The following is a 23,340-nucleotide window of genomic DNA, read 5'->3' as shown; positions in this document are numbered from 1 at the left end:
TACTGTCAAGATCAATTTAAAAGCATTGAAAGGAACTAGGGTGAGGGTCACAGTGGACACCCATGATTCATAAAATCCCTAAAGCATTGGAGTGAAAACCATGGGACGAGTACAGTGGGAAGGAGAGTTGAAAGTTGAAAGTCCTTTTGAGGTGACAGGGCTGAGAAAGAGGTGGGGAGGGAAACGGAGAGATTACACTACACATGGGATTGTGGCTGTTCAGTTCAAAGACACAGGTTTGAATTGAACAGAGTTTGAATGAACTTGCCTTGTGCCATGAAGCAAGTGACAGCAAGAGACCCACGAGGGGCCCATCTTTCAGCAGGCGAGAGCAATCAGAGCTGCAAAATAAGACGGGCTTTCATTGAAAATGACTTCTGAGACTTTCCTTTTATGCTGTACGACCAGACTGAATCAAAACTGTTTAAAAAAAAAAAAAAAAAAATGCTATGTTGATACCACACCCTGCAAATGTAATTCCACAAAACAGACAGACACACACACACACACACACACACACACACACACACACACACACACACACACACACACACACACACACACACACACACACACACACACACACACACACACACACACACACACACAGTCATATCCCAAAACACAGCAGCAATTTCACTTATAGACAGATTGGAAATGAGCCAACAACAGAGTGTGAGGGGAGAAAAAAAAAGTCAGGAACAATGATAAGAACTAACAGACTCCTATAAAGACTCCTGCCCTCAGACAGACACAGGGCAATCACAGCCTTGGATTATTTGTTATAACAAAATATTCAAAAATAGCATTTATAGAGGACTCTCTTCTTTCATCTATACACGATCAGTTAACATTAATTTATGGCAAAGAAAAACAACAAAAATACATATGTATAAATTCATATATATATATGCCATGTATATATTAGCAATAATCATTTCAAGTCTTCGTGTGGCAAAACAAATACAAAAGAAGCATCACAGAGCGCGAGACAGACAGCAGAAGGAGAAGAGCATCTTATTCCAGTTACACCCCTGCTACACTGCAGATAAACACAAATAAAAACCATTTTCCTTTTCCAAAAAATTACTCAGAGTGCACAAATTTGCTTTTGTTTTCAACACAAATAAACAATTTTCAAACGAACCCTTTAAATATTCTACAAAAGGTACTATGAACATGGAATGGAGATGCGAGACGGGCGTTAAAATACATTATCCGTTGATTTGTTTTGTTGCTCGTTCTTTTAAATAAGCCGAGATGCGAGAGGTACAACGAGAGCACATAGTCAAAGTTTTCTGCTGCAGCTGCATATTCCTGCTGCATTATAAACAAATTTACAAGGTCAAATGAACCTGGAGCATTATACGTTTCAGCTTGTAATCCAATAGACAACTAGTCTAGTAAACACTGTAAACAAAATATGTAAGCATTGGTGTAAACACTGTCCTTTGTCTTTATGCACACCAAATAAGACTTTGGTGTGTGTGAGTGTATATGCATGCACATTGTGTTGCCACACAGTGCTATTTTATCGGTTTATTGTAGCTGCAGCAATAAAATAACGACACGTTTTACTCTACAGGAAGCAGCAAGGCGTTTGTTCCTCAGCTCATTAAAAACGAGTTACAATACAGTTTTTATAGAACATCCAGGAGGCAGCATGCCGCTAAAGTACCTCGCGTCAGGCTGAACAAGCGATAGGAGAGGTGGCTGGGTAGCAGAGAGCACGACACGAAGACACAAAACTGCCTGAGAGATACTGCTTGTCTTTTTTTTTTTCTATAAAGCTCAACGAAGTACAATAAGTGCTAAACACAAACAGACGTGCTCTCTGTTAGTTCAGGAGTTTAATTTCTCTTTCTTTACTTCCTGAAGAGGAAGTGGGAAAAATGTCAAGGGGCTCTTCGTGGCTCCTGAGGGCTTTCCTGACTTCAAATAAAGTCAAGTGTAAGTATTGGGATAATAAAATTGGTTTTGTAGCTGTTTTTTTGTAGATTGGAACTGATGTTATTCATGTAAATTTACATCATCAGTGCCAGGGTTTGATAGAGGCCCATAAATCTCAAAATCTGTTTTTTCTTGTCTCGTATTCATCCACATTCATCTTCGTTTGAGCTGACAGCAAACTAGGAACAAAAACAGAAAAAAAGAAGAAGAAGAACGCCACGGGCTAATGTTTGTCGTAATACTTGCACTACTGACTACAACTTTCTATCCCTTTGTCTGCTCCACCTCACTATTCTCACATTAAAACCTTGCAAAGCTCAGAGATGCAAATGAAAAGAAGAAGAAGAAAAAATAGTTTTTACAAAGAAAAAGAAAAATAACTGTACAACATGTTAAAACTGTGAAAAACTATGGGAAACACCTTTAGTCAAGAGAGCAAAATGGAGGTACATGGTGGTCTGTTTCCAAGGAGGCTGACGTCTTCTCATGAGGCATTGTTACTGTCACTCACTCCTTCTTTTATTTGTCCACTTTCTGACGTCCATCTTACGTGATGTGATCCCATCACACCGCCTTTTTCTGCTTTGTTCAAGAGTTTCTAAAAAGTATCTAAAATCTTGCTTTTCTTCTTTCTTTTGTGAAAAGGGGTTAAAAAGAGACGATTGTACGAGTCCTGGTAGGTGGAGAGAGGTTATATGACCCACTGGTCTGGTCCAGAGGTGCATTATGGTCCGTGGTGGTGTCACACAGGGCTGTGGGGCAGGGCTTGGAGAATGTGCTCTGATACGTGGTGACGGCAGGCTGCTAGCTTAGTCCCAAGCCTGATCAACACGACCTGGTCCATGTGTGAGAATGTGTGTGTGTTTGTGAGACAGCGTGACATCACCGTCTTTACACCGCTGACACCTGTTCATCTGGAAAAGAGAAAAGAAGACAGTGCTTGGCAGGGAGTCTGTCGGAAGAAAGTGCCAAAATTCAATAGTTCAATTTGACACTTTTTAAGACCTTTTTTAATACCACACACACACACACACACACACACACACACACACACACACACACACACACACACACACACACACACACACACACACACACACACACATATACACACAATACAATTAAACCCCTGCAGCACAATCCACTGTCACAACATTCCCTACTTTAGTTTACAGGTCTATAACATATGAGGTGTAATGTCTGCAAACAGACACAAAAGCATTTTAAAAGCAGCAGGCAAGAGAAATACAAGGTTTTGTATTTTAAGGTACTTGTTATGAGCACAACTCAGAAAACCTTAAAGTAACAGAAAGTGAAGAAAAAATGGGGAGAAAACCCAAATGAGCTGCTGATGAATGCACCAGACTTCCTTTGGGAAAGTCAAAAAACAAAACAAAAATTTTAAAAAAGTTACTGCAGAGGGAATACAATGCAAATTATATTCTTGAAATCCAATTTTCACTATTACTGTTTTTACTTTAGATCAGATATACATGTTTTATTTACTTTTTTGGAAAATAAAAACCAATGACAATAATCCCTGATATTGTAGGAAACGTGCTACATTTATGTGAGTTGAATGAAAATCTCAGATCAGCCCAAACTTGAAGACACAAGTTGATCATTTTCAGTGATAAATCTTTCACATCTTGCTGTCTGTTCTTTTCCCTTTAGTCTTTAGACAGAAACTAATGTGGCACTAATTGAGAGCATAGACATTAACTTGCCATTGTGAAAGCAAAACAAAAACACATTAATGTCTCCAGTCACGTGAATTAATCCTTACTGGAGTTAAAAAAAACCCTTCTATTTTCTGTTTTTTGTTCATTCTTGTAAGCTTGCGGTCATTTCCTCAACACTTTTATATCATTGTCATATAACCAACAGACCGTTATAGTAACATTTTGACCCTCTATTAAGTTTTGATGAGCCAACTCTTGCAACCTGCGAACTGGCATGTAAAGAACTATGAATTAAGTGATACGTCTAGTGGACACATGAGTTCTTTAATTAAGGGAACCACTAGTTTGTGTTTATACTACAAATGCTAAGCTCTTTAAAATGTTGCTAAAGAGTCGAAGTCTGAAATTCAGAGTGGTGCTTTATCATTTCAGCATCCTATGGGGACATACCATCCTCACTGTCAGCCAGCTCCTGTGGTGGGAGGCAGATGCTGGGCGGTCTGGAGTAGCCCTGCGTGGAGCCGGCTGTCCGGGCCTCCTGGTGGTGGAGGTGATGGTTACCGGCCAGCCTCCGTGCCTCAGCCAAAGTCCCGGCTGCTCCAGGGGTCTGCAGGAGTTTGCTCCTCTGCAGGGCCACGCTGTAGTCCGGAGGTTTGAGGTGAGGAGGCCTGGGGAGGAGACCTCCTGACCCACCTGCTACTCCGTCTGTGAGGCCGAGATCCCCCAGAGCCAGACCCTGGTAGCCTGGAGGGGTGGGAGGGGGAGCTCGGTAACGCTCATCTTTGGCGGGGGAGGTGACACAGTACACTGGATGGAGGTGTAGATCAAAAGAAAGGAGGGATGGAACAAAGAGGTAGGGGAGTGAGGGATGAGGGGTGACGGGGGTGACGAAGTTGCCAGAAAAGGAGGTGCGTGGGTAGATACAGTGTGGGGGAGGGGGAAACAAAAGAAAGTAATGGAAAAATTAAACCAATGTGATGTTTCACTAACACAATACACAACTATACATGCACCAAAATGTGTCGAAAATTAAAACAAAAAATATACAACCAATGAGGTGGATGGCTTCAGCAGATACAGACAGAACTAGAGCTGCAACTAATGATTACTTTCACTACTATTTACCAGAGTGATCGATCCATTGCTTGGTTCTTAAACATCAGCAAATAGTGAAAAATGCCCATCATAATTTTTTAGAGCCTAAGGTGCTTGTTTAGTTTGACCAACGGTCCAAAATCCAAAGATATTAAATTTACAGCGGATGCAAAACAGAGCAAATCCTCAAATTTGAGAAGCTGGAAGCAGAGAATATTTGACTTGAAGGACTGGAATTTTTACCAATTAATTTTCTGTTATTTTACTAATAGATTAATTGTCTAAAATTAGAAAAAAAAAAGTATTGTCATCCAAACGGCATAATCTTACAGTTTATCATGAAACCACAGCAGGGGAACAAAAAGACAAATTCAGACTCTTGCTGATGAGGATGCTCCACGACTCCTCAGATGCAGAGCCAACAGCAACAAGAATAAGACCTGTTTGGGATCTCAGCCCAGGATGTAAGACATGCTAAAGAGCAGCATTTGCCAGCTGTTCACTTGAGCATAACAGCAAATCAAGAAAACAGGAAGCGGTAGTAATTCATTCAAAAAATAGCAGACTTAATTTGATCTACTGGACGTAAGCCTGAGACAAAATATGGACAGCCATTTTGATATTTAGTATCAAGAGAGCTGAAGCAAAAGCTGACGTCTTACTGCATAACTCCTGAAACTCTGTATCGATTTACAGGCAAAGCCTCGAATGGGGAAGCCTATTTTCTAATATCCAGGCAACCGCAGCCCTCCCCCCAACAGACACTCACACACGTAGTGACAGAGTTGAACACTGTCGCATTGTGTTTACAGGGAATCAAACTCGCAACCTGACCCCTCACCTATCAGGCCCTTTACTGTGCTTGATGTCACCGTTTTGTAGGCCGGGTCTGTGCTTTGCCCTCCTTCCTCATTGCTTGGCGAGGAGGGATGCTCTGCGGTGTTTCTCCGCTTTATCGTCCCGTAATTCCCCTCATAGGTGTCCGACAGCGAGCTGGATGACGCCCAGCTCTGCCGCGACTGATTGGACGGCTCCGAGCTGGAGTCCCTGGAGTGTTGCTTGGCCGCGCCCTCGTTCGCCCACGCGTGACCTGAGGCCTCGACCTCCGCGATCGGCCCGGCCAGCTGCGTGTGCTTGAAGCCGCCCAGGTGTATGTGCGGGAGAGAAAGCGGGTGCCCGTGAATGCCGTGGTCCCAGGGCCGGCAAGAGGAGGTGGGGAGGCTCTGGAAGGAGTCGTGGGAATTGGAAGAGCAGGAGGTCCAGCTGCCGCGGCCGCTGTCGGCCACCGAGTCCAGAGAGGTGTGGTCCGGGGTCAGCTCCTCCGTCGAGATGGAGGAGGTGAAAGTGGAGGCTCGCGTCACGTATCCTCGCGCTATTGACGAAGAACTAGTACAGATAAAACAGACAGAGTGAAATAATTCACTGGGGAAAATTAGAGGTTAAAATCCTGTACATTTACACTGACGCTTTCAACATTTTAGTGTTGATTAATGGATACTGTCCCCCGTGAATACACAACGGGTGCCTTAATGTGCACTAGTATCTTGACCAGGTTTTTGGTCATATCTGGCTTTCAGACACCCCTGTGCAGAGCTCTTTTTAGTTTTATAAGAATATGATCAAATCTTGGGTAAGATTCAAATTCAAGATTTGCGAGAGGTGCAAGAGAACAGGAAGCATAAACTTGTTGAAAAGTAGAGGGACTGTCGATGTACCAGGCCAAAAACTTTACAAGAAAGAAAGTGAAGGAGGGAAAGTGAAAAGTGTCTAATGGCAGTGAAAGTGACGTAAATCCTACTGCAATGAACTGACAACGAAGAGGCAGACAGGGGGAGAAGAGGGCAAAGCAGGAGGTCCAGTGACTATAAAAAGATGCTGGCTAGAGAACATGTGGGTCAGAGTCATGCACTAACAAAACACCAACAAAGGAGGATGCATGAAAACAGGATCAAGTTCAGTGTTATGCAGATGATTCCTGTTATCACAGATTTTTCAAGTGTTTTTTGGTTATTAGCTTGTTAATGTGAGTGTTCAGCCATAAAGTTTATGCCTCATCTGTAGACTTTCTCTTAAAAAAAAATAAATAAAAAAAAATCATCACACAACATTTGACATCATGATAGATCACTATGTCCGGGTTTAAAAACAACAACAAAAAACTTTTTAAAAGTTTTTCTCCCCAACTGTTGTCCCCAACTCAACTGTTTTTCATAAACCAGCAGTTTGATTCACCGACGTGGTTTTACTGGACAAACAAGTCACTCAATGAAACGAGTCATATTTCATAAAACAGGGTCGGTGTTATACAGCAAGGCTGCCGAGGTAATATAACATCAGAGGAGCAGACAGATTATTTCGTCCGCTGATATTTTGTAGTCCCCTCTTTATTAGACAGAATGGCCTGATCATGGAGGAACAATAAACACACAGCTGACAGTAACAAAGTGTGTTGTTTACTCAGCCAGATTAAAAAGTCGCCGGCGTGAAAACCAATACGTTGTTAATGGAGAAAAGGAGGCGAGAGGAGGGCAGTAAATGTGGGATGCTAATAAAAACCTGGTTTACTCTACGACTTCCTGTTCTCTGAGCTTTAATGAGGAAAGGACATAATTGGAATCCAGCTGGGAGAGGAAATGGAGAAGCGGCTTAAAGTAGCAAACTGTGTATGTGTGGTGGCTTTTGTTCATGTTGGCCACAGGGAAAGTTTTGGGGATTATGGGTTTGTGTTTGTGTGTGTGTGTGTGTGTGTCTGTGTGGACGTGCCCGTCTGTTTGAGACCTGAGAAAAAGATTTGTAGTCAAGTAGCCTTCGCCACGTGAGGGAGAATGGCTTTTGTGTTGTCGGATGTCCTTCAGTCAGATGTGACTTCCCATGTTATTACTCTCATACCAGTTCATTTTTAGCTAAGGTATAGTTATGATATGAGCTAACAAGGATCCCAATGAATAAAGTAAAAAATGTTTCTACGGGTTTATAAGAGGGAATTTGTACAAAAAAATATCTCCATCATGATAAATCCTTAGTGTCTGTAAATTTACTACAGCCATATGTGGACAGGATTTCACCCTCCACCCTCCTGAAAGTAAATGAGCTGAAAGACACATATAGACTGCAAGGGATGTCTGGTAAAAACAGTGTGCCATAAAAATATTTAGAAAGATGCTATAATCATATACTTTCCACACATACTGGCTTTAAAACAAACTACAAAAATCCAAACTCTGCCAAGATTTATTCATCATTTCCACTATAAACTAATCAGTTTCAAAAATACCTTATTGTTCCGTACTGAGACTAGCTTTAATTATCTCACCTCACTAGAAGAAATTTTAATTCTCGGAGGAAAATAAGTTGTGACTGTGAAACCAAATGCCTTGTAAAGACCAATAACAATTGTACACTATGTTTACATGCACTCAAGAGACTACAATTCAGGTTATGCAGGTTATCTGACAACTCAAGCTTAAATGCACTGCAGTAATCTGGTTACTCTAAAGCTGCGTACACGTGCAGCAGGTCAGTGCTCAGATTTCTCCGCTACCGAGCCCTTATTTTGAAAGGACAGCTTAATTATCTTAAGAGATGCAGTAGAGAACAGGCTCTGTAGTTAGAGCACCCTGCAGCACGAAAGTGCCTGAATTTTACAAATAGTCAAGTGGTCAGAAATGGAAACTGACTCATTTAGACTTGCAGTGGCTAATTAGTGTTAGGTTTCTGTTTTAACTGGACTTTGAGTGGAGCCATTTAGGGTGAGGATGTGTCGTTGTAATGATCTTTACACTCATCTTGCTGCTCCGCTGTCACAGCGTTACTTTCCCACTTCACAGACTTTGTCGAACACATGCGTACATGTGAAAAGACGAGTTGAAACCTGGTTACACGCATACACAGCCCCGAAATCAGTGTTCCCCGGGAAAAACATAGCTGGGGAAACCAGGTGTCTCTCTTGCATAATGGCAGTTTTGTAGACTGTAACCCTGTTACTTAAATGTGTATAAATGCATTGACTGTATTATCTACATCTTAGCATTGCAAAGAAGGACACACTTTGAAAAACTCCACTCTTCCCTATCGGGAGTCAAAAACTGTCGATTCCATTATGAGTATCAAAAGAAACTTAATGTTCGATGACCTCTTTCCATCGTGAGTTAATTGACGTAACCAGACAGATTAGATGAACTGCTCTGACTTGTTCAAAGTTAAAAGTTAATTACCTTGTGCTGGGCTGGTTGTAATCGGCATTTAAGTGTGCATGTGTTGCCGCTGTGCTCTCAAGAACTGCAGCAGCCACTGTAGTAGCAGCTGTAGCAGTTACAGTAGCAGTAGTTGTACAGGTCCTGTTGCTGCTACACCGGTCGTCAGTCCCGGGAGCCGGCACCGAGTCAACCGAACAGATACTGGAGCGGGAGGAGATCTCGCTGTGGCTGGAGTCCGACAGGTTGTCTGCTTTACCGGCTGGTAGGAGGGCGTAACCTGGGCAAGGGAGAGGGGATATGAGCATTGTAGACATGTATATCCGAAGATGAAGTAAAATACAGATCATGATAGCAAAGAAAAGGAAGAATGGGGAAGGCATACAGATGGAAAGGATAGATGCAAAGATGGAAAGAGAGAAAATAAAGAAAAAGAGAAAGCAAAGGGGGAGAGATGACTTTAAATATAGAGCCTTTTTACCTAAAGCACCTTCTAGTAGCATGAATGTAGATAATTTTACTCTGGTTGGCTATGACGATTATTTTGACCAAACACTAGCAAATCCATACTGATTTGAGAATATAGGGGGACAATATAAAGTTTCTTTGTCCATATCAAATACTTAAAAATTACACTGTTGCCCCAGTTGGAATCAATAATCCTCGTCACTGTCACTATGCTATGTATATTACTTTCCATCAATGCTTATACAGTAGAGCAGGTGGCTTCAGAAACTGTGATGCTGAAGTTAAACATGTGCAGAGACTCTGAGTTGTGCAAAAATTACTGTGAAGGACACTGTTGGGCTCAAAGTTTAAACTTTATATTACAAAAACCTGCCAACCACATCACCTGCAACTCCAGGGAAACTAAAAGAACATGGCAATAAAATTCTGCATGCCACAGAAGAGAACCACATACCAAAACCTACACTATAAATTCATGTTTTTTCTTGTGAAAATGCCTTTTGAAATTGCATCTCTCAAGAAGAATGTTCCATAGTGACAAAAGATCCTTCACTTTCTGAACTGAGCTATATTCAGTTCAGTGACATTACAACACTTACAAAAATTCACAGAATTACACAAACAAAGAAATGTTTGGGAAAAAACAAAGACAACAAATTGGAAACTGGTTTGTTGTTACTGCCTGAGACGAGATCGGCTTTTTATATCTGCTTTACATGTTCATGGTGGAACTGAAACTCTTGTCCCTCAAGTAACACTTACTTTTGTGCTTCAAAAATGAAATGTGGTGCCATCACTTTAACAAGCTATCTCTTGTGATGGATTCTCAATAAACATAATGGATCATCAACAAAAAGTCCCTCTGAAATACCACTAGCGTCCCTCAGATCCCAGTTTTTACTCAGCAAATAGCTGGATCAATCAGTGATCTCTGTCAGACAGTCTTTCTCCTGGTGCGTCTGTCCCTGCAAAGCCAAAGGAACGGGTTGGGGCTGACTGACCTCCTGGCTCTCTGCTCTACCTGTCCTTGTCTCTCATCCTGAGGTGAGGAGGGCGCAACCTCACCCGTTCCCTCCCCACCATTCAGGTGAGGCCTGACTGCCGTTGGCCTCTCCCTGGACTGAGTCCTTTCCCTCAGTATCCTGAACGGTGACATCAGCCTCATCCTAATGGGGGACTCTGGGGGTTTTGGTCTCATGAACAACTGGAGCTGGGAAAAAGGTGAAAGGGTAATGGGTCCCAGCCCTGGTGGAGTGGGAGGGGAACCAGTGTGGACCACCGGATGCACCCCATGCGTCCCTGTCCATTTCTCGGTAGGACTTCTTGCTCTTTCCCTCTCACCCTGGATGTCCTGCTGCCTGGATCTCCCTCTCCTTTGCTCTAAAGGAAACAGGCCTCCCTGAACTGCCTCTGTCTCCTGCATTATCTCCCCTTTTTCCTTTTCTACTTCAGTTCTTTTCTCCTCCTCCTCCTCCTCTGTATGATTCTCTCTCTCCCTGCTACTCTCTCGGCTCTGCTGCCTGGTCATCAGTAGGATCCTCTTGTGGAGGAGAGCCCCACCTATGCCGTAGCTGCGCAAGCTGACAGTGCCGGCCTTCGTGCTGGCGTCGCTGGTCAGAGACGACGAAGATCCCGACAAGTTCATCTGGCTGGAGTTCTGGGACTTGGCCACGCCACCCACTGAAAAGGGGGGAGGAAAGCCAAGGTGAGAGATGAAAAGGAGTAAAATTATCATTACTGTTTCAGAGGAGCTCTGCCTGGAGGTGACTGTTTTGCTAAATCTACTCTGGGGCCAACTCTTCACCTAGGGTAAGCTTCCTTGGATAACAACATACAGGGTGAAAAGCAAAGTTTCTATGGCCGACCTTTACGTGGAGAGCCCTGCGGCGACACCGTGGGGCTGGAATGAAGGGAGGAGATGGTGGAGACGGTGTCGTCAGATGGTCTCTTGCTGCTCCACTCCTCTGATGAGTTCCCTGGAGGTTTCTTCACCACCTGGGGAGAATTAGAGTCTGGAAAAGGAAAATGAGAGCGAGGGAGCGAAAAAAAGGTTACAGAGAATAAATTAACTTGAGAGTCTGTTATACACCTGTACTAATACAGAACAAGAAATTGCAGGGGTTTTTTCCACCAGCGCATTAACCAGTGTGCACGTATGATTGTATATACCCAAGCTTGACTTAGGAATTTAGGTTTTAGCATGACTCTCATTTCAGTGTACTTTGATTGACTCTTCTCTAACAGATTGTCAGCGGAGTTGAATACGACCAAACTTAATGTTAAAATAAAATACAATTTTGTAAGGCAACATATAATGATCATTTAAGTTACTTAAAACCTTTTAAAAAGATTTTAAATGTCTAAAAAAATCTTTACAAAAACCTATATTATTGTCGTCCTTCTGTTTTACTTTTTTGTTCTAATATGATATTCTTTTTTCTATTTTATTTTATATTATTTCTGTCTATTAAATATTCTATTAGAATATACCTAATATTCTATTAGATTTTATGATTTCTTTAGTTTATTTAATCTTAATATGCTGAATTATTTTATCTTGATCTTACCATGTAAAGCGCTGCTTTATGAATAAAATAGCGTACAGGTGTACTCACTAGGTGCGCCAATTTCCTTGGCAGTGCTCTTCTTTCGTAGAGGGTTCAGTGGGACCTGGACCTGAAGGACTTGTGACACCCTGTTTTGTGTTTTCCCCGAGGGCAGAGCCGACCGCAGAGACACTGGAGACATGTCCGACTTGGTGGATCGCCTCTCACTCAAGTTCTTCGACACTACAACCACATGAAGAAGATGAAAAATGTGTAAACAAAACAAAATTACTTCAAAACACCTACAATTTCGTTAATCTTTCTGAAGATATCAAATTTCCTACTGACTCTACACTTCCTGTTCAGTTCGGCTACTCAGTGTGAGGAGGTATGTTTGTGGCTGGGGAATATCACTAGGCATCTGATCAACATCAATTGTGTCAGATACATCCTTGAACTGATAAATAGTATTTTGTTCAATCTATAAACCTTTCAAGACTTTGGCATAAAAGATTAGGCATAAAAAGACCTTGTGATTCCAGACTTTCTAGACCTAAGTAGAAACCATAGAGTAGATCTGCCTTGCTGTGACCAAAGGACAGAATAATCACATTCAAATTTCCGTTTAACATACTGATGTTCGTTGGTACTGTCACAGTTATAATATGTGGTAGGATTGTTTAAGATTATGAACAAAGTCTATCATCTCAAAACTGTTATGATGAACAGATAATACACAGATAATACACTTATAATAAACTGATACAATCGAATTTATCGAATGATACAACACATACATACTGCAGTATCTGTCACATGATCGATTAGTTCCCTCCTATTACTTTCTGCAGGACAACTGAAATACACTAGGTGGCAATGTAAGCCAATGATACAAATGTAACCTGTATACAGCGCCCTGTATACTGTCAGATCAATTATCATCCACTGAAATGACACTTTTCTGTATTTAAAAAAAAAAAAAAAAAAACACTTCAGTATTACTTAAACTGTGTTTATCCTAAAAGTGCTTTACAGTTCAACTGTTTTTTAGACATGTTTAATCCCACGCAATATGTACTTGTATTTGTACTACTTTCAGTTTCTGAATGACTCAATAACAGACCCATGTGCAAGTACAGCATGTACATTGATATCCCTGTGTATACCAAGTAGGGCTGAAGGTCAGGGGTGGTATAAATACATAGAAAGATATATTTCTGTTTCATCTACAATTACTCATGTCATAGAGAGTATATTAACAACGAAACTATTCGGTTCTCTCAGTACTCAGTACATTAGTCTAGTGCTGGGACTGTGTTACTCACAGGTGCTGTAGGCTGGCTCGCACTGCAGGGACATAATTTGGTGTTTCTCCTCGTCTGACTCCACCGTCAGGTTGGACAGGTACTGCTTCACCTTTCTGGCCATCTGAGCGTCCTCGTACAGCTTCTTAGCGTTGAGCAGCGAGCTGCGACGTACTCGCTTCTTATGGGCGCCAACCTGCACGTCCAGCATGTTGGAGGTAGTGCTGCCCTGACTCAAAGACCTGATGAAGAGGAAAGAGAGTGAGGAAGGGGAGGGAAGGAAGGAAAGGCAGGAGGATAATGAGGACAGATGATGAGGAGATGAGAGGAAGAAAATTAAGTAGGAGAAGAAAGAAAGAAGTGGATTGAAGTAATGGAGTAAAAGATGGACAATGTGATGTCGGAGAAATATAGGGAAGAGAGAGAAATGAGTAAAGTGTTGATGGGTGAGCAGAAGATGAAAAGTTGAGCACAGATGATAGAGGGAGATAAGTGAAGAAGGTAAGAGAAACAGAAAAAATGTTCATGAAAGTATAACGACAGGAAACAAAAAGGCAGATTGAGAGAGGGAAGGAAAGAGCGGTAAATGACAGCATCAGTACAATCATGTATAAAATACGCACACCTACTTTCTCATCAAATACCTCTTCTACTATAAAAATCTGTACATCTGTCTTAGTGTTGGAGCATAGCATTTAAAAACAGGACCATGCAACTGGGAGGGAGACAGCTCTCGCGGATGTGCCATGCTATCACAGTACAGACCAGCAGAACATTCTGTCAAATGGAGGCAAAAAGGGTTAGGAAACAAAAGATGCACAAGATTCGATATGGGGGAATATTATGCCAGGATGCAGATATGAACAAACACCAAGCCTGAGTCAAATAGCATCCGTCAACATTTCTCATAGTTTGTTTTACTTTGCCTTTATTTGGCCAATGGGAGGGGTTTGCCGTACAGAGTTTTTAGCTGAGGTTCAAAGTTCATTCTTGACCTTTGAAATAGCAGCTGTCTCAAGTGAGGGTCCATTTAGTAGCCGTTCTGGAGTTTTCAATGATAGCAAATGGTCTTCAGCAGCAGTTGGAGTTTGCCTTTTTGCCATGGGATCTTAAGTGGTAAAATTTCCATTTTTTTCATTTTAGAACATCTTGTCCACATTAATTTGAAAGTTGAGGTTCAAAGTCCTTTTAGTAGTTCTGGCTGTTCATCCACAATTTCATGGTAATTGGCAAACTTCATCTGCTGATGAAGATAATTTGATATGACTGAAAGCTCTAAAACAGCTACTTCATGGACCTTAAGGTGAGACTGCTTTCCAAACTGCTGTTTCCAAAGTCGAAAATGAAGTGCTCCATAAATATAGAAATTTGAACAGGTACAGTTCCAAGATGAATGAGCAAACTCAATCTGCAAATGAAGATCATGTTATATGATCAAAAGCTCTAGAATATGTAGAAAATGGACCTTGAGTTGAGTTGCTTATTTTTTGATCGTTTTATCTGTAAAGTTGTGTGGCCCAAGATAAGAAAGACATTTCATTCAACTGAACTGAACTGAAGAAGCCATTCGGATGAGAGGCGAAACGTCTTCAAGAACCTCAAGCAAGTCCAGTTGCCTTCGCATGGCACTTGCAGAATTCATTCAACTATATACTTGTATATGAATGAATGACAATAAATTTGACAACACCCATCACCATTTGAACATGTTTAGAACCTCCGGGTAAAAACAAACAGTAAGCATTATTTCAAGCTACTATATGACTCAAACATACAATCTTATCAACAGGGCAGACAATTAATGGGTCAATGATGGACTTCAGAATGGTATGGCTGAATGGGCACTGCAAATGAAAGGGTTAATCAAACACAAGCACAGGCAGACACATGTGTACACTCAAATATATTAAACGGGGAACATGCAGAGTTTATGGTGATATGGATGCAGGGTGGACTGAATTTCTGCTGGTCCAGACTGAAACAGGATGAAACCAGTACCAGGACAAACTTACCCTAAACTCTTCCACCTCTTCTTCCTGCAAGCAAGAGGCGTGAAGATTGAAGCGTGACTTAAAGACAAGTTCAAGGGTCAGGGGGAAGGAGGAGGAGGACACAAGACTATGTAGAGGTCATGCCACCACAAACAGGAAATGATTGGAGATGGGAGGACACCAGACATAGGACATCTCCCCATATCAACTTGCAGAGAGTGTGTTATGCCTTAGTGCATAACGCACTCATTAAAACAGGTCCTTGTGTCAACCTTTGGTATTTTGGAAAAACTTTTTTCACGTATGATATAATGCTGAAACATAATTTTTAAGTCTGAAGTAAGTGGAAAGATATCTTTGACGTCTTGAGCTTGTAGTATGAAGAGAGTGTCTGCAGGGGGCAGTCATGCTCTGCAGCAGTGACAGACTGTGATAAACACACACAAACGGAGTGATACAAAGTACACACTGTGGTTGGCATCAATTCTACCTCACTTCCAGTCGATCCATGCCCTGTGTAATCGCGCCGTTACATTCCAGCTGAGGAATGCAATCGTATGCTCCAAGAGTCAAACTGAACTGGACAGGAAGTGAATAGGAATTGATCGAACCAGACCTCGAGTGTGTGCCTGATCCTGCTGGTGAAGGATCCAGGTTGGCTGGTGGAAGTATGGTGTAGTGGTTGCCTTTTTGCCCACACCTGCAGTCTTCCCTAGTAAGTCTTCTCTAAAAACCTGGAATCTGCCTTGCTATGCTGGACTTTCTGCCCTCATGCCCGTTTCTGAGAAGTTTCAGTTTTACTACATTCTGGCTGATGCAAAACAGCAAGAACCAGTTTCAACGATACCCACATTTCTAAAGAACATTTGGTATAACCTCTGGTGAAATAAAACTAAAATAAACTACTTCAAATTGACTTGTTTCTTGACAGTAAATTCCATGGAGACTGTCACATTACGCAAATTAACAGCTCATTGTTTCAATTTCTGAGCCACAAAATTCACTTTCATTTTCCCCTTACTGATACATTTTCTTTAAAAAAACAAAAACAAACAAACTCTAAAGTTTACATTTTCATGACATTCTGATGTTCTCAGTATTCATGGCTTTCTCGGAGGAAGTTTTTAGGGTGTGATGCTTCAGCAATACTGCCTTCCACATAGGGGAACACTAAGCATGAATGGGCTTGAAGCAACAAAAAGACTGTCTTATTTTGCTACCAAGAACAAGCCACCAACAAGGGCTTTAATTTCATTTCTGGGTGAATTGAAAGGCTCTAATTGACACATATCTGTGAAGCTGGCTCCAACAGCAGCATTCAATTAAAGCAAAAATTGAGAAGAAAAGGTTTTTAGGATTTGTTGTATCAGAGCAACCAACCTCTGTCTGAACATAAGAGCTGGGTCCATGTTGGCAGAGGTCATCCGCACCACGTGTCTGATCTCCTTTGCGATCATCCTCAGCTTCTCAAAGTTCACAAGACCTTCTACACTGGAGTCATTGCCTGGGAGGACAAACACAAGTAAAAACACACAGAAAGGCACACATAAATGCACAAATAGTAAGTGTGAAGTCAGTTGCCAACAATGTAACAGAGATAAATGATTCATATTGTGGGACATTTGCAAGATGCAGTCTGCAAAAATATTTTTAAGACAAATCTTCAAAGTAAAAATCTCCTTGTTCTGGTATCTTTCTTGTCATTCCTCCGGGAGATCAAAGTGGTATCTTTCTTTTATACTGATGCACGCTGGGCCATTTAAAAATTTTGTGAAACTTGCACAATTAGGGAAACTTTCCTTTCCATTCCTAACAAGGCCATAAATATATTTAAGACATAACTGCTAGGGGGAAGTCAGTTTGGGTAGTTTTGACCAGACTCAGCGAGATATGTTTAAAAGGCAAAGACAGAGAAATCTTTAGCAGAAGCAAACCTCCTGAGTGAGCCTGTAACTGACTTTCTGCAAAACACAGTGAAGGGAGCATGAAACTGACCAAAATGACATTTAAAGCTTCATAAATGACCTGTTTTTTTCAGCCTCTGATGGAAATGTAGCAACATGTGAAAAGTTAATATGCAAAAAAAAGGCACACAAAGAAATTCTGTGGATATCGCCAAGCCATTTACCTTCATGTAAAAAGGTGAGGTCCTTCTTGACCACTGGGAACAGTGGAATGATGGGTGGCTGCATGCTCTGGCTGCTCAGGATGTTGCGGTACTTGGCCATGTTCCTGGATGGGTCGAAGACGTCCTGCAGGTCCCCGAACAGCTTTTCGTACTTACTGGGCAACTTCTCCCACGAGCTCCGCAGCCGAGCCACCGGTGCCAAGTTCAGACCGCTGTGTGAGAGAGAAAATCGGTGCAAGGAGAGCGTGGGGAAGCATGGAGGCAGAGATAAATAGGTTATGATGGGAAGGAGGGAGGGGAACAGTAGATTCAGAAGTGATGAATCACGGGAGGGAAATTAGGATAGAGGAGAAAGAAGACAGGAGTATAGTTTTAGAGTGAATGTTCAATACATACAGTACATCCCAGTCAAAACCCCATACTGACAATTACTACTTTTTGAGCTAACCACCTTCAATTAGCGAGCCCTCCATTTTCTAGAGCAGAGGAGCCCTTGAGGCAACGCCGCCTCTGAGGAGACTCATTTAAACAGCTGATAATTATGACTGGCACAGCATTTATTTTTTGACTCTCTTCTTTCATTATCTTTCCAGTTTCTGGCCCTTGCTCATTTGCTCACCAGCTCTCCATCCGTCCTCTACTGCTGCAACTACCTTTCTGTTTCCTCACTCTTTTCTCTGTTGGTAGGCATTTTCTTGTTTTTTCCAAACTCTCTGTATTGACCCTCTGTTTGTTGGTGATCTGGGTCAAACGGTGTTAGTATTTAGCCAGATTTTAAAAGCCTTTCTTCTAGAAATATAAAGTAAGTCTAGTTTGTCAGAGGATATTAAAATGAGTACTATAAACTTTGGCTAATCATAGGAATGTATTTTGGGGTCAATCTTGTAAATTTTTCTATGACCATTATTGATGTAAGAGGGAATACCAAGTAACCCAGTCTGGAGTTGTTTTATTTCATATCCCTCCCCCTCTCATCACATCTACCACTTTCCCGTTTTGAAACAACTCAACCCATGCACGCCCATATAATCTGCTGTCTTCCGCATAAATGATTTTTATTGAAGGCAGCCAAGCGGGGTGCGCCCACTATAAAACATCACAGGAAACCCCTATACACACACACAGAGCAATGCCCCTGTCACCAGGCGAGTTATGCATCAGAGAGCCATATGCGTGAAGACATCCTGCTGTGAGGAGGAGTGTAAAGGGACGTGGAGGTCAGACACTTCTGGTCTAAAGTGCCTTTTGCAGCAGCGAGCAGAGGATCACCATGCTGCTGAGCTCTTCAAAGTCTGAGTCCAGATCTAAAGTGGACACAGGCTCTGTCCCACATGACCCAATGTAAAAACAGGATGGCTTAAACATCCTTGGTACATTAAGAAAAACAAGTCAAGAGAAAGCTGTATCGCAGAAATCACTTAATTTATCAAAATATATTACATCTATGGCGATATTGTAGAACTGCATCTTCATGCGTTTCATTTTTAAATTTATGCTGCAGTAATGCCCCAAGGTCGCCCTGTGTTTTTATCTGAGCCTGAGGTAAGAAAGCAGCCCTGTCTCTGTTTTTTTTTTTTTTACATAAACAACAAGGCTAAATGACAATACCGTAAGTAACATACGTATTTTATCTCTTTTTATTGTATTTTAATGTATGCTATTTCATTTTTTCACCTTGTACTTTTGTTTTGATAGTTGCTACATAAATAAGCTTATCATTTTGTATTATTAAAAATGCTTTTACATACAAAGACAGATCAGTAAACATGAATCCTCTCCTGCTTAAACACATACACACAACTGGAAAAACGCCCACACACTCACAACTGTCTATGCAGACACAAACACACTTGCACATGAGTACACGCGTATGCAGATATTGGTGGGTTCAAACACAATCACATCTCCAAGTTCAGCCAAACCAAAGAAGCCAGGGGGAATTAACAACAGCAAGAAACAATAAGTGTAAGAGTTGCTATTGGAGTCTTGTAAGGCTGCAGAGGCAGAGTATGTGTGGTTTGGGAGAATCAGGGCGGATTCAGTGAGCTGGCAGAATGGGGAGGGAGAGGGGAGGAGGTGAGGCTGGTTCTCCTGAGGATGTGGGGAAGGAGGCGAGCGGCCAAAGCTCATGTTGCACAAAAGCTGTCAGGGGATATGGAATAAATGCTAGCTGTCTTCACAGAACAAGAATCCTGCTTTGATACTACTGCTATACAACAGCTAAGGCAGAAATAAGGAAAATGATGAAACAATTCGTCTCAATTTAGGAGGCCTACACACACACACACACACACACACACACACACACACACACACACACACACACACACACACACACACACACACACACACACACACACACACACACACACACACACACACACTTAGACAGTTTCTACACTGACCCCACCTGATAATAGCGAACATGGAGTTAAAGTTCTTGCACTCTCTGCAGTGCAGGGCAATCTTGATGAAGTGTTTGATGGTCTTCATCCTCTTCAGTGCATTGGGCTCCTTCAGGATCTCTGTGGCGACCCAGAAGGTCTCCTGGTTTATCACCTCCTCAAACTGTTTCAAATTCCCACTTCCCACTGAGGAGTCCAGTTTAAACAAGTCGTCCACGTACCTGGGAGCCATGACAAAGAAGTTAAAAAAAAATGTTCTCCCCAAATGGTGCGCATCGACAGGATTTTCCCATTTCAGGAAAAAATATGATATGATAATGTAATACTAGGCTATCAAAGCAATACAAACATTCGGTAATGCTCAACAAATCACTAGTTTTTATATTCATCACTAATAAATCTATCACTAATTTTTTACTGAATTTGTGATACACCTGTAGTCAATCAATAAAAATGCTAAACAACTACATACTCTGTGGACTCGATGTTCCTAAAGAGCTCAAAGTCTCTCATGGAGAGCTGGGCAGCGACCTCCATGGTGCTGAGCTGCAGCAGGGATATCTGACTCTCCCTGAGGAGGTCCTGGGCATCCTCGTCTGAACACAAAGTCTCTGTCTCCATGTTGTTCTTCAGGTAGTACCTACAAGGCAGAGAACAGAGGGAAAGAGGGTAAGATGTGGAAGTTGGAGCACTACTATCAAGTGAAAATATTGTTCCTGATTTGTTCAGAGGAAAAAAGAGGAAAAAGGTTTATATTTTTTTCCATAGCTAGTCCTGCTGCTTAGTCAAACACATGAAAACCACAATGTAATGCGATGAAGATGTTAAGAAACTATATTTCTGTTTGCAAAATTATTTGATATTCCCAGACTTCTCCTGCCAATTTATCAAATCTAAAGATTGCACAATATTTGAGAAACCCCTTGAGTAAAAGAAATCCTGCAAAAAAAAAAGAAAAAAAAAAAAAAAAGAAAGGAGGAATTATCATTTCTAAGCCTTTGAGTTCAAAAAATGGGAGGGGGCATTAACTGACAAAAATTACAAAGAGTGCGAGATATGCAGGATTTAAGTGTACTTTTAGAGCTGGCAAACAACAGAAGGTACTAGATCTGCAGTATCCTCAGATGCTTTAATATAGGCTGCAGAGGCAGAAGAGTGGGTGGACAAGATCCAGTTTCTCAGTCAGCTGTAAATTTGTGCTCTAAAAACCCCCAAATAAATCTCTTGAATGTTCCTCTCATTCATGTTTCAACTTAGATGGGCACATTGCTTGTCTCCAACTTAAAACTATTTTGAAGAAAGGGAAAGAATACTCTGAGGGTATTGATAGATTGCAGCCTGATCTCAAACAGTTTTCTGGGAGAGCTTCCAGCAACAGACCATCTCTTTTACCCCATTATGTGCTTCTATGTTTATAAATCTACAATACCCATCCCCCACTGCCACTCTAATGGAGCTGTAATGTAGTAATCTAGGAATGCAGCACCTCAGAGAACTACAACCCTCAGGGACAAAGTGTTGGCATGGGTGTGACTCTAAATTGCCCTTTGTTACTCTGCCAGAAGAGCTGAGGAGAACAACAAATCTAACAGCATCTGAGCATCTAACAAGGAGATATGTGAGGATGTGAGGTGAGAAAATCAATCAATGTTTTTGAGAGCTCATAAGGAGAACAGAAGACTTAAAGGCCTGCATTTATGAATGTAGATTTAAGCTTTGTAGGTTTTTCGTAAGAATCTGTAGGTGCCAAAGTAATACAGACAGAGGGAAATAAAAAAAAAGAAGACACTTCTGGAACTTTAACAAAACAGGAGGAGAGAAGAGGAGAAGAGAGAAGGAGAGAAGAGACGAGCGGAGAAGAACTAGATTAAAGCAAAGGATAGGAGACAAGTAAAGAGGAGTCGAGATGAGATGAGACAAGATAAGAGGGGAAGAGGCGAAGAGGAGGGACGAGACAAGAGAAAATGAGAGGAGAGAAGAGGACAGAAGAAGAGATGAGAGGAATGGAGAGGAGATTAAATTAATGATGGACAAAGCGGTACTAAATAGATCTGGGTGAAGCAAAGTCACTGGAACCAAGCCATTCTAAACAGCCATTGGTGGTTTGTCGGTGTGTGTGTGTGCTGATTATAGGATCCCCTAGCTGCACGGATATATGTATTTTGGCAGTGTGAAGAGGGCTCGCTATTGGCTTGGCCTGTCCCATGTTGGACCCTCTGTCAGTCATCAGCTACATGGGGAGAGACAGAGTAGGTGAGAAACATGGAGAGAAGCACAGCAGAGATATATGTGCCTACTGCTCCTGATAAATACAACTACTGCAAACTGTGCTTAATACATACTGCATGTGCATCCTGCTGACACTGCACAATGTACATGTATATATTCAAAAATACTGCCAGCATGACAGTTGACTGTCAGTGTGTGAGTCATCTGACCAAGACAAACAATCTTTAAAGGCAAACGCTTTATTTTGTTATAAATAATAACTACCATTGGAGTTGTGTACGTATAAGGAAAAGAGGAAAAGTACAGAAATATGTTTTAGAGAGTGGAGCTATCTATAGAGGTTGTATGTTCATAGCTCTACAGTTAAACCAACCTTTTTCCTACCAATACCTCACAGTATGGCCGTTTTTTCCCCCCATGCAGCTCAGCCATCCATCAAAAATACAGGGATGGTGTTACCACAAGTGTCTTCTTATTGATTGAGTGTGTCTCTGAATGTGCGTGACTGTGTCCACATGTTTGAGACTTCCTTGGTAAGAATGTGTGTATATAGATGCAAGTACATACAATCCACGAATATGAATATGTGCGGTTGTGTAAACACAGTATACACATGTCCATATGTATATATAGATGCGTGACTGTGTAGAAGGAGGGGACTGTCTGTATCCATATCTACGCCTGTGTGTGCTTGTGAGTGTGTGTGTATGAATAATTCCAGACATGCCATGCTGTCTGCTGAGGCCTCTGCCCCTGACAGAGGATGAAATATTTATGCTAACGTAGTTGGGAGGGGACTGATGAGGGACCACAGGAGGCGAGGGGAGAGGGAGAAAACTGTGAAAAACTGATGGAGAAGTCATTTTAAGACCGACTTCATGGCTGCTGTCCAATTATTCTTTGTGTCTTACTAAATTTCATCTTAAAAGGGTCTGTGTCTGGCATCAAGAAAACAGTGTGATATGCAACCAACTGGGAGACATCTAAAAGACACATACTGGCATTGTTTTGGTGCAAAAAAAAAAAATTAAATAAATAAATAAATAAAAACACACATCAAAACACAAAGACCACCTAAGTGTCCACCTAAGCGATGTGAAACTTCTTAGTTGTGTCCACAACAAAGTGAAAACAGATGCTGTTCTTGCAGAAAAAAGAAATCCAGAATCTCTGACCCTCTGGGATTTTAACATGTCATTGCAGCACTTGACCAGCATCGCATGCAGTTCACTGTGAACTATAATCTGTTGTTTTTGGTTTTTTAATGGAACAAACTGTGGCTTGTTTTCTGCTCAGAGTAGCAACTAAAAATGTTTCCCGGTACGTTTAAGTGGTAGCACCACTTGTTT

The 23,340-nt window shown here is 41.6% G+C and overlaps 1 protein-coding gene across 5 annotated transcripts in view; it reads right to left on the bottom strand.

The window, feature by feature from the left end:
* Positions 1-556: 556 nt before the first annotated feature.
* The window catches only part of rapgef6 (Rap guanine nucleotide exchange factor (GEF) 6), a 153,443-nt gene continuing 130,659 nt past the window's right edge, over positions 557-23,340 (bottom strand). For 4 of the 5 annotated variants that reach the window (XM_040149779.1, XM_040149780.1, XM_040149782.1 and 1 more), the window contains 13 exons: positions 20,235-20,402; positions 19,768-19,983; positions 17,358-17,569; positions 16,610-16,733; positions 15,251-15,274; positions 13,260-13,480; positions 12,004-12,177; positions 11,254-11,400; positions 10,949-11,068; positions 8,942-9,200; positions 5,569-6,113; positions 4,083-4,439; positions 557-2,864 (listed from right to left, as the gene is read on the bottom strand). In XM_040149779.1, the coding sequence (XP_040005713.1) occupies positions 2,842-2,864; positions 4,083-4,439; positions 5,569-6,113; positions 8,942-9,200; positions 10,949-11,068; positions 11,254-11,400; positions 12,004-12,177; positions 13,260-13,480; positions 15,251-15,274; positions 16,610-16,733; positions 17,358-17,569; positions 19,768-19,983; positions 20,235-20,402 (2,590 nt within the window). In that variant the 3' untranslated portion in view covers positions 557-2,841. The remainder of the gene's footprint in view (positions 2,865-4,082; positions 4,440-5,568; positions 6,114-8,941; positions 9,201-10,948; positions 11,069-11,253; positions 11,401-12,003; positions 12,178-13,259; positions 13,481-15,250; positions 15,275-16,609; positions 16,734-17,357; positions 17,570-19,767; positions 19,984-20,234; positions 20,403-23,340) is intronic. The other variant, XM_040149781.1, reaches the window with a different exon arrangement.

This window comes from Xiphias gladius, chromosome 17 (assembly GCF_016859285.1).
Source record: "Xiphias gladius isolate SHS-SW01 ecotype Sanya breed wild chromosome 17, ASM1685928v1, whole genome shotgun sequence".
Taxonomy (NCBI): Eukaryota; Metazoa; Chordata; class Actinopteri; order Istiophoriformes; family Xiphiidae; genus Xiphias; species Xiphias gladius.
Note: the sequence above shows the minus strand (reverse complement) of the source record. Positions and strands in the feature narration are given on the sequence as shown.